The sequence below is a fragment of the Hoplias malabaricus genome, chromosome 3 (genome assembly GCF_029633855.1).
Source record: "Hoplias malabaricus isolate fHopMal1 chromosome 3, fHopMal1.hap1, whole genome shotgun sequence".
Lineage (NCBI taxonomy): Eukaryota > Metazoa > Chordata > Actinopteri > Characiformes > Erythrinidae > Hoplias > Hoplias malabaricus.
The window spans coordinates 56,462,005-56,475,557 of record NC_089802.1 but is presented as its reverse complement, the minus strand read 5'-3'; the positions used below and the strand labels follow the sequence as shown (position 1 = coordinate 56,475,557).

General features: G+C 37.7%; 1 protein-coding gene across 6 annotated transcripts in view; it reads left to right on the top strand.

The window, feature by feature from the left end:
• The first annotated feature begins 239 nt into the window (after window positions 1–239).
• The window catches only part of mast2 (microtubule associated serine/threonine kinase 2), a 126,032-nt gene continuing 112,718 nt past the window's right edge, over window positions 240–13,553 (top strand). For all 6 annotated transcript variants that reach the window (XM_066665282.1, XM_066665287.1, XM_066665284.1 and 3 more), the window contains exon 1: window positions 240–1,405. In XM_066665282.1, coding sequence (XP_066521379.1) covers window positions 1,328–1,405 — 78 coding nt within the window. In that variant the 5' untranslated portion in view covers window positions 240–1,327. The remainder of the gene's footprint in view (window positions 1,406–13,553) is intronic.

Genomic DNA, 13,553 nt, shown 5'->3' with positions numbered 1-13,553 from the left:
GGTCTGTCTCTATGGTTTGCCCTGCAGGTGGCAGCAGAAACCCATTCAAAATCTACGCGGACGTATTTACTTATGCTCCACTTTGAGGGTGAACTGATCCCAGATCAGCTCTTCGGGGTTTGTTTGCGAGCTAATGTCTGGGTCCTGTTCGATCGAAATGATCTCAGATCAGTCTGTCTGATAGACGACCTGAGGAGGTTCAGGAAGCGGGTAAATTCCTCCGCGACGGGCAACGAGAAGAGCAGCTTTGGAGGGAGAAACTAACCGAGCAGCCCGTAGTCACCGCCGCAGTGAGGTGTTTATACAGATGGAAATATAACGTTAGCTCTTCGAAGTTTAGACATGACTGAGAGACACTCAGGAAATCTTGTATGGGGAGGTCACACATCTCGGGAATGACCAGGTTTTTAGATGATGTGTTGGGTTTTTTTTGTAGGGAGCGGGTGTTGAAATAATGCCAGAGAAGTCACTGCAGTCAGTCAGCTACGGTAACGTGAGCGTTAGCTGAGTTTACAAACAATCTGCTGCTGGTGAGACGGGCGAGACGCCAGGGGCACAAAAAGCACTTTGGGGAAACACGATTTTTTTTTCTGGATGAAGTTGCTGTGAGGGGATTTTAACATTTGCTTTACACGAAAAGCAGCAACATTTCGCTGGAGTAGTTTGCTGAGAATGGGTCGGGCTGATGTTAGCCAGTTAGCTCAGCGTTACTCGTAACTACAGTAACGTTAGATAACTATCTGAAGTCTTCAGTTGTAGTCGGGCAATTTTAAGTCAGCCAGTTTTAGAGCAAGAAATCCGGGGCTCGGCAGATATTTGTCCCCGAAGCTGTACCTGACCAGGTTTTAAAATTTAGCCGCTCAGTTATTGTCGTCAGCCGGCTAAAGTAACGCTAGTTAAGACTTTCCTCCCCCAAAAGCAAGTTGGCCTAGCTGGGTTACTAGCTACACTCGCACATGTTCTTGAAATTTGAAGCTAAGAGAGACAGGGTAGACAGTCCAGTCAGTAGTGTCCAGGGGCTTGTTCGGCTAAGAATTTAACTATTGGTTAACATGAACTACTGGGCATGACACGTTCAGTTCTCCAGTCAGGCGGACCACACAGAGCCATTTCTCTCTCAACTTGTCCCAGTTGATGGCAGCTCCCGTTCATCTCCGGCTTTGTTCTCTAAAGCGATGAGAGGCGTACATTAACCTTTTTCAATGGATTCTGAGTTTGGAAATCCAACTGTAGGTCGTAGTGTGTTAGACTAACTGTAATACGGCTTTTCCAAACCGACTGATGGTTGTCTGATTGGTCAGTTTGCCAGCCGGCTAACGCTAACAAAATGAAGAGAACCGAGAACAAAAACAAGAGAAAACTGTGCAGCACCGAGTCACAGGTCAGCGGAGCTGAAGGAAACGGGGTAAGTGTCAACACGGGGTTAAAAATATATGATATATGTGTGTAACTCATGTTCCTGAACGACTGTGCTGTGTACAGTATGTCATTTGTAGGCTGTTAGTAGTACTGAAGATCGCAGGTATACTGCAGAATTTGCATCGCTTCTTACACCTACGCACTTGTATCGGGGAAATGTACCACCATAACATTACCATTGTCTTTCACACTCATGGTCTGAGCACAAACACTCAAATAATGCACTTTCAACATGATATTTTAGGTAGGTGAGCCTGTTGTAGAAGTCTGTTTGATCTTAATTACCCCCTGCTGTGAAAATTAAGCGCTTTACTTTAACATGTCTATGTTTGTGTGTTTGCAGTAGAAGACGTATCAGACTTAAAAAAAAGAAAAAAAAAGGGCACAACACTTGTCATACCCACATGCAACAAATTGAAGACATAATGGTAGAACTATCATTGATCTCTTACAGAAACTGCCAGAAATCCCATTCACTTGATGATCCATGATCCATATAACACTCGAGATATTTTTTTGATGTCCTTTAGTATGTAATGTTTTCACGATGAGAGTATAATCAATTTATTTTTTTTACATTGACTGTGTGATATATCTTGGTTGTTTGGTCATAATGTTATAATTTCATATCCCTGGAGACCATATGGACAGCGATTCCCCAGTGCGTCCTGTCTTCTCTTTGGATCTTGAGACTTTCTAATTACTTGTCCATGATTCCTGTGATTCATCTTGTTGATGGTTGAGTTATTCCTATTCTACCTTCAAATCTTCCAAACATAATTGCCTTTTAATGGAATAATCCATCATAACAAAAAGGCTTTAGTTTAAATATCTAGGCTTTGTGTTTGCTTTATTTAATTCCATTTGTTGGTTTTCTTTACCAATCAGAATACCCTCAGTTTAAAAGAGACCATCATAACATTTTAAGCCTTTTCATACTGTTATATTCTTGCTCTTCCAAGTGAAAATTGATGTCACGTTTCCTAATCAATCATTAATTCATTCATTATCTGTAACTGCTTATCCAGTTCAGGGTTGCGTTGGGTAGTCCTTCGCAGGGTGACACACTCACATATTCACTGAAACACTTGCATCTATTGACACTTTTGAGGCACCAATCCACATGCATACCTGCGGCATACCTACTGGTTTAGTGAGTTTGGACTGGGATCTCTGTTGAACCACGCTTTTCCAAACCATGATTAATAGAAGTTACTGCACTGTTTACTGTCAGCCTGCTGGCTGTGTGTTTGAAGGTAGTGGGTCTGCACACATTGCAGTGCATATTTTCCGTATGTGTCTGTTGCTGGGGTTGTTCAGATCATATGTGAAAGCAGATGAGATCATAAAAACACTGACAGCAGATAGTTGTGTGTAATGGATCAGATATCAACACAAATGTTTCACAATCACTGTCACCTGACAGGTAAGAATATAATTGGTTTAAATCTTAGCACTGGACATGAAACTTTGCATCTCAGTTTGTGTGGAAGAATTAAGAAGGTTTATTAGGCTTGAATGGGTAATCACATTGAGAATTACAGGAATGATCTGTAATCATTCTGAGTCAGGATCTTTGACTGAGGTGGTACAGACTGCAACTACCACCAGTGTTAGTCTTAATTTGAAGGTGAAAATTCAAGGCCATCTTAATTGAGCAGAATTACAGTGATGCAGACAAGCTTGACAATGGAGGGACATTTTGGGTGTATAGTGCATCAAAATTTTTATTTTTTTTTGTATATTTGCATTTGGAGTAGAATCATGAGAATTTTTCTTCGTTTAAACTTTTCCTTGGAATGCGAAGTTACCTAACCAAAATGTAATAATGCATTTCTGACCAGCAACATTTATAGCAAAACAAACATACAAACAAAAAAAATATCATCTTGCCTGCTGTGTGCATATTTTAGGTAATTTGTGACATGAGTCTGCTAAAGAGCTTTAGTTATATAAAGAAGAAAGGATTGTAGCATGTTTTTGAAGTAAATGAAAGCTGGTTTCTTTACTGTATTTAAGCATTAAATGTGTTGCAGTTAAATCATGTAAATTGATTCAGCTCTGCTGGAATCAGAATAGCACTTGTTTTAAATCAAGAAATAGCCTAGTTCTGTTTCATACTTCTGTTAACATATAATGTGGGTTATTTATTAACCGACTGTGTTTTATTTCTATGAATTGATGTTCAGAGATTGGAAAGGGCCTTTCTAACTTCCGTGCTATGGCTTCTGGTCATTAGGAAAACGTAGGTTATTTATTAACGTCATTGCTTCTATGACATGTTTAATTTTTAACAGGGATTTTACTGGCAGAAGATAGATGAAATCACTCAAGTTCTGTCTTGAGCTGTAGTTAACCAGAGCTCTTAATTGTACTGACTAGAACTGGCAAATTATAAAAGCCCTCTGAAAAAGTGCTGATTAAGCCTCAGCAAATATCCCTGTGTGCTCTATGATTGCTTTGGTCTCTTAATTCTAATTAGACACTAATCAGCTCTAATGTACAAAGTGATGCAGTATGCAAAATAGAATTCTTTATTTGTAATGACAAAACATTTTTAAATAGTGGATACATTCACATGTCCTTATTTGTTTCGTAATAATGTATGTATGGACATTAAGGTTGTCTTAAAAGTTGTTAAAATTGAAGGAAAAAATAACCTTTAAAACAGCCACTGATAGGACATGGCATGGCCATGGGTACTGGGCAGTAGGAGATATTGACATCTGATGTGAAGTATATAAAAGAAAATCTTTTTATATATGATGTCATCATATATATCATATGATATATGATATGTAATATATGATTGTGCTGTAATATGCATGATTCTCCTCAGTGTTAAGTGTTCATTTAGAGCTGAATTTATTGTAATTATCACCTCTCCTCTAAATTTGCTGATGTCTATAAATGCATTTTTTTAGGGTTCCAGAAAAATTACATTAGGCTGACTCAACACTGACTATTTTTGCGTCACATGCACTCTTATATGTATTATAATATTCTGTTTGAAACCTTAAAGGTGCACTATCTGAGATTTTACACATTTATATAGCATCAAATGACTAATTTCAACATAAAGGTGTAGTGGAGTTAATGCGTACAGAGTAGAGAAAGAAGCCAAACTCGGATCTGTTTTGCGGTTCTCAAGGCCTTGTTTTCACCTTTGAGATGGCTGATAGTCCCGCCCTCTGGAAACTTGGGCATTCCCCATGTTTGTTTTGACCTCCACCAATAAGACGGCACAGCCCACAAAGCTTTTTCTAAACAAGAAGAGACACACATTTGAGACAACACAACAATTCACATGTTCCTCCATTGAGAAATGGTGTATTCTTTGGTGAAAACAGCCACCAACAAAGAGTGAGAAAATACCAGAATTAATACTGCACTTAATTTTCAGATATGGAGAACATGAAAGGCTCCAACAAGGACTCTGAACTCACGTTTATACTCCTAGAAGCGCTCTCCCTGGTCAGTGACTGGGAGAGTGGATTTTCATGTTCCACCTTAAATGCTGCTGCAGTTATACACTGTAAAGTCAACAAGCCTGAAATTTGAGTTTTTGTGTTTGTGTACCTCTGGGAAAAGCATCAAGTAAATTTTACATATATATGTGACTGGCTTGATAATATTAGTTGTTAGGATATTATGAATTTATTGTGAATCTTAAAAGCTCATATTAGGAGAGCCAGTGTGACTTTTTTAGGTTTTGCTCTCAGGAATGAGAAGTGTTAAGTGCACCTTTTTAATTGAATTTGGAATTTCATAGGAAATAAGGATTGCATGTTTCATCTGCATATTTTAAAAGATTTTAAACATGGATTTTATCATGTAGTGTGTGGTTTAGTAGACAAAATAATTTCCAAGTTGGAAATCAATTCTCTCTGAAAGTTTGGCTCATGAGAGAGCTGATGACTGTGTGTAATCCTTTTTAGAAGCCTTGAGAACTTCACATTCTGAAAAACTGCAAATTGGTTTACATTGCCTGAAATGCAGATGAGACGATTACCACGGTTAAAGCAACAACAAGTTTAAATGGAGCTGATCAGTTTGCAAAAACGATTTTCCAGGAAAGGGTAGATTATGTTGCTGTTTTTGCAATATTGCCACAAAACATTAAAATTGATAAAATGCATTAAATCCTTAGTCTTTCAGTCCATCTGCATAAAATGTATTCAACTCTTGGTCTCTCAGTCCATCTGCATTTTCTTGCTTTTTCCTTCTGCTCTCATAAATTTCACCTACCCTCCCAGCTTAGCTAATACTGTGTATTGTATTTATTCAGTCCTTGGGATGATATCCTGATGTGGTCTTGGATTACTTCTGCTTGTATCCTGTCTCTGTTCCTCAGAGGCTATTTAGCCCCCTCCTAACAGTCATGTCTGTGGTGCTTCAGCTTCTCTCGCTTATCCTCTGTACTTTTTCTTTAGTTTTTTCTTTCCTGTCACCACTGAATGGAAGAACACTGCATCACTGTGTTCTTGAGGATGGGAAAGCTTCCACCTTATTGCCTCATTGCTTCTCCATGTGCTACTCTTCATTTCAACATCTGCAGGCTAGCACACATCTGGATCAAAACAAATGTACATATTGCAAGGCTACAGAGGAGATCTGGGCGAGGTTTTAAGAAATTATCAGAGTAATCCTTAGCAAAGGGCCTAATTTCAGAATGAATTTAGTCACACATTATTTGGCTACATATCATTTTACTATTACACTACTTTAATTTTCTGATGTAGTTGTAAGTAGGTATAATTAAATGGTCACTAAGTCAACCAGAAATCGATTATATATATATATATAGTTTTTGCTAGGTGAGATTTGAGATATGTCATCAAATTGATTTGTATAGAGCTTTTTACAGCTGATGTTGTCACAAAGCAGGTTCACAGAATTCCGGTAAAACAAAATGTTGACATGAAATATAAAAATGTAAAGAATGTTAAAAATCCCCCAGCTGAGCAAGTCAAGGGTGACAGTGGCATGGAAAACTCCCTCAGCTGAGGAAGAAACCTTGGGAGGAACCTCATGAAAATTTGAATGTAGGGTGAGCAGCTCCAAGGCAAGTGGTGGTGGCTGGAGCATGGGCAGCTGGTCTGAAGTGTGGAGCAAGAGCTCGACAGTCATCCATCAGTGTCCAGCCGGACAGGTGGGCGATCATTTAGTTGGAAAAAGGTAAAGGGATGGAATTAGTTTTAATCTGTTTTGGTAAATGTAAAGCATAAAATGTGATTTCTTTGCCTGATAATCTTTGGCTATGTACTTAATTATAGTCTACAGGGGTGGCTTCATTTAGTGCTGAATATTACCCATCACCCACGTTTCCGTGACACAGAAAACGTCAAATTTATGATCAATTACAATATCTTTTACGATGACTGCTTTGAGTTTAGTGATCTTATATTGAGTAACCCAGATTTTAGATCTGAGGTGTTGCTGCCATCATCTGAATATGATTCTGGTCTGTGATGGAAAAAAGGTATGAAACTAAAAAAACAATTAAGAGTTGAATCTGAAAACAAAAATCTGTGAAATATAAAGGAAAGTGAAAATTGAAAATAAATTATTTATTAAAAAAAAAAAATAATTGAATCAAATTTCGATTTAAACTGAAAAAAAAAACATCCTACACTCTGGGTTTGAATACATTGTTGTATTTTTCAAAGTTCAATCTCAAGATTTGAACTTTCTTTTTTTTTTTTCCTCAAATAAACAACCTTTGACCCTAGTATAGCTCCATAGAGCCCTGTTAAATATATAAAATAGTAATTTTATATCATATTAATTAAAATAAAAATGCACTTCTCTTTTTGCAGGAAGCTTAGTATTTTCACAACCTTATTTTAATTATTCACTTTATTCCAAGACCTTTTTCACTGTCTTGAGAGGCCTGAACTACATTTAACTTCAGTACTGTTTTTATTGTTCAAATGAATCTTATCTCAGCACACAGCTGCATGAAAGCCATTAAACCAATTTCTACTCCCTTTTATTCCCAGGCCTATGAAGACAGTTCTAAATGCTAATCTCGTTCATTGTTGCTAGGGTTCAGCTGGCTGTCCTAGTGTCTGAGTGCAGGCACATCATTCTTTGCTGTTCCTCCAGCTGATAAGCAATGAGGTGGAGCTTTCAAACACAGAGGAGGCTAATGAAAATGATGCCTCAGTTATTGTCAGAGATTCTGATGGATGGGGAACAGAATCCTTTACAGCAAAGTAGGCATTTCCTCCTGACTGCTTGTCATGCTAACACTTACAAAATGTAGCATTATTATTCATTATTCTTGTCAAAAATATCTTTTTACATAATTCATAGGTACATTATTTATCTGGAAAGTGGAAGTTAATTGCCAGAAAACAGAGTATATGGAAAAACAACAAACGCTATCAAAAATATATATATTTTTAACCACCATTGTAAGAATGTCTTAACCCAGCACGTCCTCTTACAGGTCTTCAGTGGGGGAAAAGTTAGAGATGTGTTTTAATGAATCCATTAGTCACAGCGGACAGTGATGCACTGCATTTGGCCTAGGGCTGCCTCTGAACTTTGACTTTAATTAGCTTAGTGAAAAGTCACTGCTGGGGGATGCAGCCTGTTGAGTCAATTCTTTTATGCAGGAATGAACTCGTAAGGGTCACAACATTTCACATCACAAAAAGAAATGCTTGGAATTTAAATAATTAAGATGCTCAGTTCTTCTGCTTAAAAGCTTGATTACTTTTTTAGCTCTTTTTTTATTTTGTTAATCCTGGAAAAGTGTAAATAAAAAATATTTAAATAATGAGATTTCAGTCCACTGATGAGTCTGTAGAAGTCAGTTGCAATGTAGTGTCTTGGAGAAATTAAAAGAGGTTTTTAATCAATGTGGTGATCAGAGTTTGTGAGCAGAGCAAGTAGCCTGTGTTTAAGTGGGAGCATTTGGGTTCTTGCACATTCCAAGATTGCTTTACTCCACTGCAACATGTCTGTGGCCCATAATGCAGTAAAATTATGTCTAGGGGATTATAGCTGAAAAATATATTACTAGAACAAATTGTAGTTCATAATTACTGATAATATGTAATTACATATTTTTAAAAAGGAACACGAGATGATGCTGAATTAACACTAAACACTTTTCTTTGTATTTAACCACTTTAATTACAAAGAGTTAATTTTAGCACAACAATGAAAACTACATTCACCATTGTGGAAAATGTGCTGTTTCCAAGCATTTACACTTTAAACCCCATTTGCTGCCTTTGATAGTGGCATAGTAGGAAACTGATATCTATTTTTCTAAAGATTCAGAAACCAGACTTGGATCATGCTAAATGGTTGCATACCCATAGTGATGTAGCATGCTGCTGTGTGAATTTTTTTCTTGGATGTTTTGTCATGTGGTATTAATGCTGAAAGCCTCTCCATCCTAGATTGACTGTAGGTTGTTTCTTGAGATGTAGCAGATCTAGGTCATGACTGACGACATGTTGTATCCCCTAGAGGGTGGAAATTACTAAAGTGACAAAGGTTTGTTGTATTCCTGCTGTTGGTCTGGACGGTTATCCTGCATAATTCCCACACAGTGGTGTTCTGATCATATTTTAAAGAAACAAAAACTGCCATATGGGGTGGATCTGACCTGTGCTTTCTTATTCCATAGCCTCTGCACTCGTGTTCTCGTGTCACTAACAAGATGTTAACAAGTGATAAAACTGGTCAGCAATGGTCTATTTTCATGTCAAGTGACAAGATAGGCTGTTTGAGTGCATATTTGTCCATACATTGTGTTTTTTTTTTTATATTCTTTAATGGCGGGTGCCATTTAATTAATTTAAAGGAACACCATGTATTATTTCTTAAAAGTACAGCTTCTAAATGATTGTGACATTCCACTAAGCTGTAATAGGGAGAATAGAGCTACGCTGGGTCCTCTGCTGGTTTACTGTACTAAGCAACTTCTGAATCAAGGGGTGGAGGACTCTCGCAAGAAACGTGTAACGCTTTTTGGCACAAACCTATGGGTGTTTATCTCTCTACAAGAAGAATCTAGCTTGGTATTCCCTGTACGGCTGTTATGGCATAGAGAGCAAGTAGGAGAAAGAAAGACAGAGAGTGGCCCTACAAGAAATACTACTGGACTGAATTTACACAGTAGAGTGAGCTGAAACAGACACGAGGACACAAGTTGTAGAAGTAAGTAACTTGCATTGTAACTTCTTTCATATTTTGTGATATTAATGATGTTTGTTTACGAAATTGTTATAATCAGGTTTTGAGAGTCACTGTGCAGTGAGGCAGGGTTTGCAGCAGTTAACTTTAGCTCCTTTTTGCATTAGACATTGATTCTTGTAATAAGTGCTTTTCCCAGTTTCTGTGTGGATGAGTTACACTTTGTGTCGGTGGAACCCAAGCTTTGTAGAGGACAATGTTATAATCCAGTTTTGAGAGTTACTGACGAACGAGGGCGAGTGGTGGAGCTGCTAACTATAACTGGATTACTTTACATTTTAGCATTGGACATTGATTCTGGTAATAAGTGCTTTTCTGTCAGTTGCTGTGGTGATAACGAGTACCACCAAAGTTACACTTTAGTTGTAATAAAATATCATATAAGCGATATATGGGTTTTATCATCTAGTTAACAACATTTTATTCGATTACACACATTTCCCTTGCTCAACATCAGCTGAAGCCCAGAGAGCTGTTTGCAACTTCTGTAATCACTCGTGTGTAAGAGTGAGAGAAATGTTTGTTTTTCTGTGAGAGACAGGGAGAATGTGTGTTAGTAGAGGCCCAGAGAGCCGGTCATGCTTATGTGAGTTAGAGAGATAGATGGGTGTGAGACTTGATTATATAACAGTACTGTAAATGTGTATTAAACCAAGTAGGAGGGAGCTCAAAAAACAACAAATCCAATTCATTCCTTTAAATGAAACCAATTTAATATTCTGACAAACATATTTCTTATGTCTGTTGATAATGTGTCTATTGCTGTTATTTTATCACCCAAGGCTGTAAAGTAAAATGGCACTTTTTATTAAATGCATAGAGCTTTAGTTTTTCCACAGTTACATTCAAACGTATAATTAAAACTAGTAACATAACACTGAGGGTGAAAATGAGTGGAGTCATTAGGATTCAGAATTATTAAACATGGAATGAAGTGATTACAGATCAATATTTGTGTAAACATACACCATAGAGCTTTAAGCTGGGGTTACAGTACATGACTTTCAGCATGATTCTAAATATTTTTGCCTCGAAATCAAGTTTCAGACCACTCGCAGCAAATCAAACACCATTTTTTTTTTTTTTTTTTTTGGGGACCCACCAACTCGAGGCTGAATGAGTCCCTTCAACAGCCAATGAAAACATAGCACAGATGCGTAAACACTGACACTCTACAGTGGAGGGTGGATTAAATGGGAAAACTATGAAAAACTACAATATATTACATAGTGCTGGATGGACATGTCCCCAAATAACAGTATTAACTGTAGGAGAGCATAGTGAGCCACAAAACATGCTGTAATGGCCCTTACTGTATTCTAATTTTCCATTGCACCTTAAATGACACTGGCGCGCACTACAGTTAGCGCAGTTTCTGAACTATTTACAGTGGACCGTAGCCACAAAAATGCCCTATTCTCCTGATCTCCAGCTACCTCTGCAGTATGTAGAGACCGCACTGGCTGAGTTTTCTCATCCACCGACCCATATTTACAACCCATTTTCTTTGTTAATCTGTCCAAACAGCAGCACAAAACAATAACTGCAGAGACTTGTATATCTGTATTTATCTGAGGAAACGCGAGTTGTGTGTTTGGTTGGGGAAGTGTAGTGTGTTAAAATTGACAAAAACTGTCATGTAGTCTGAAACACCCAGTCTGTTTACAGTCTACTCTGACTTAAATTCAAGCTGCATCTAGCGGCATGCATGCGCGTCAGTATCTGCTTCATGAGGTGTGTCCTGAAAAGTGCCCTGTATACTGCATGTAGGGAATAGTTAGGAGTTAAAGATTAGTGCTAGTTTTGAAACTATTTTTGAAGCAACTGTTATTCCACTTAAAATTTTTAGAACGCACACTGTCACTAAAATGTCTTATCTACTTAAATGAAGGCCTCTAAATCCATCTTAAATGTTTAGATGAGGCTAGATGACTAGATGAGGCTAGTAGTGTTATCGATTTTATTTTCAACCATAAATGTAAGTTTAGGAGGCAGATCTTTGCTTCTAATTCACAACATGAATTAAAACATATAGTTCCACCTACTTGTCGACCGATATATTGGCTGATTAATCAGACTGATTTTTGGCATTTTTTTATATAATCAGCATCAGCCAATATATGAGCGCAAGAGGCCAATATTTAAGCAATGCACACAGGCAATGCTGTGGGCAGCTCAGTCTTTCTGGCTGTTGGAGCGCCCCTTGCGTCCAATTTGCCATCTTAATGAAGCCAAAAAAATGAGACATTCCAAACTTCAGGTATCTTTTCTTATCAATGACAAAACCGCTGCCTCTCAAAGCCTGAAGAGCCCACAAGCGACACTTAAAAAGTTTGCGTCGCTTACCTTAGATTGTCTCCTTCAAAACAAGACTAAAAATGACATGCCGATCAAGTCTGTAGACCAATCAGGGGCCGGGTTACGGCAATGCACACCCAAGGAGGAAGGACAAACATTCAGCAGAGCGCATAGGTTTTCAGCGCCTAACAGACCCAGACACTGCGCAAGAGCCTAAAAAATGGTTCTATTTGTCAGCCACAAGTTCCACAAACAATAATCAAGTCAATAAACATGTTTTGAAAGCTTAGATGTCTTTTACTAATTAAATTTCCCCCACTGAGGATATTTAAATGCAGCAGGGGGTGTGGGGGAATTTGCCTTGCTCTACAGCCATTCAGAGTGCAGCTCTCGCCTTTTAACACGTCAGTCATTTAAAGGAACACTGTAGTCGGTGAGAAACAAGTGTAAAAAATCAGAAAATAACTCAGTACATCAGAATAAAACACACTATACCTATGGGTTTTTACTGTTTGGGGAGGGGTAAATGGCCACTTGGTGAGGGACAGGAGATGAGTTTCTCATAGAAAGTAAAGAAAAACACTAAGACGTTGACATTAGGTCTAGCCAAGATATATACACTGTATTTTTGCAGTAAATGTAATCATTTTCCTTATGGAGAGCTTGGGGTCTAAAGAGACACTTGGAGAGGCCATCTGACCACTGTCTGCTGCAGCTTGACTAACTTCAAATCAGTAGGAGGTATCAACTCCAAATTTTACCTGATGGAAGTAGACCCCTGGAGACACAATTTTAAAAAGAAAAAGTAATGGGATTCATGAAATCTTCAATTTATAGTCACTAACATTTTTTTTCCCAAAAATAAGACAAGGGCCTAAATTAATTTTTTGTTTTGTTTTGTGGTTTTCATAAGCTTTTGAGCACTTCATATATATTTTAGGACCTCCAAATGGTTTCTTTTACAAATTTGAGTGTTTTTCTGTAAAAAAATCATGAAAATGCCTCTAGTTTATTCACTGCCTGAGGAATGGGACTATCGGCTTTACGTATCGGCCATCGGCTACTACTGCTGTCTAAAAATCCCATATCGGTCGATCACTAGTTCCACCTTAAATGGGTCAGTTTGAGGTTTTTTTGGTGTTGTTCTTACTTGAATAGTCTGTTCCACTTTGTATAGATGTCTATGCGAAGCTAAAGATATTGTTAGATTTTATAAGCAAAACTTGTTTTGAAACTATTCTTATTTGCCATTTTATCTATTTAAAATACACAACCAAGTGTACATCATATACATCTACCTACCCTAGTAAAACACTTAAATTTGTGTTATTTGCCAGTTTGAATTCTCTGTTCCACCTTAAATAGACAGATTTGAAGCTTTTCAAAGGCAGCTCATACTCTTTAATTTGTTTAAAACACACATCATGGAGAAACATGGCAATCTGCCTCAGTGTTTTAATAACTAACAAACTTTGGAGTTTACACTTTTCATTCATGTTGGTATTCACCTTCTTTGTATGAAACACACAAGAGTCCTTGCAGCTATCAATCATCACTAGCACTCACTTTTTGTGTATAAAACACAAATTAAAGAGTTTAACCCTTTACTCTTTACGTAG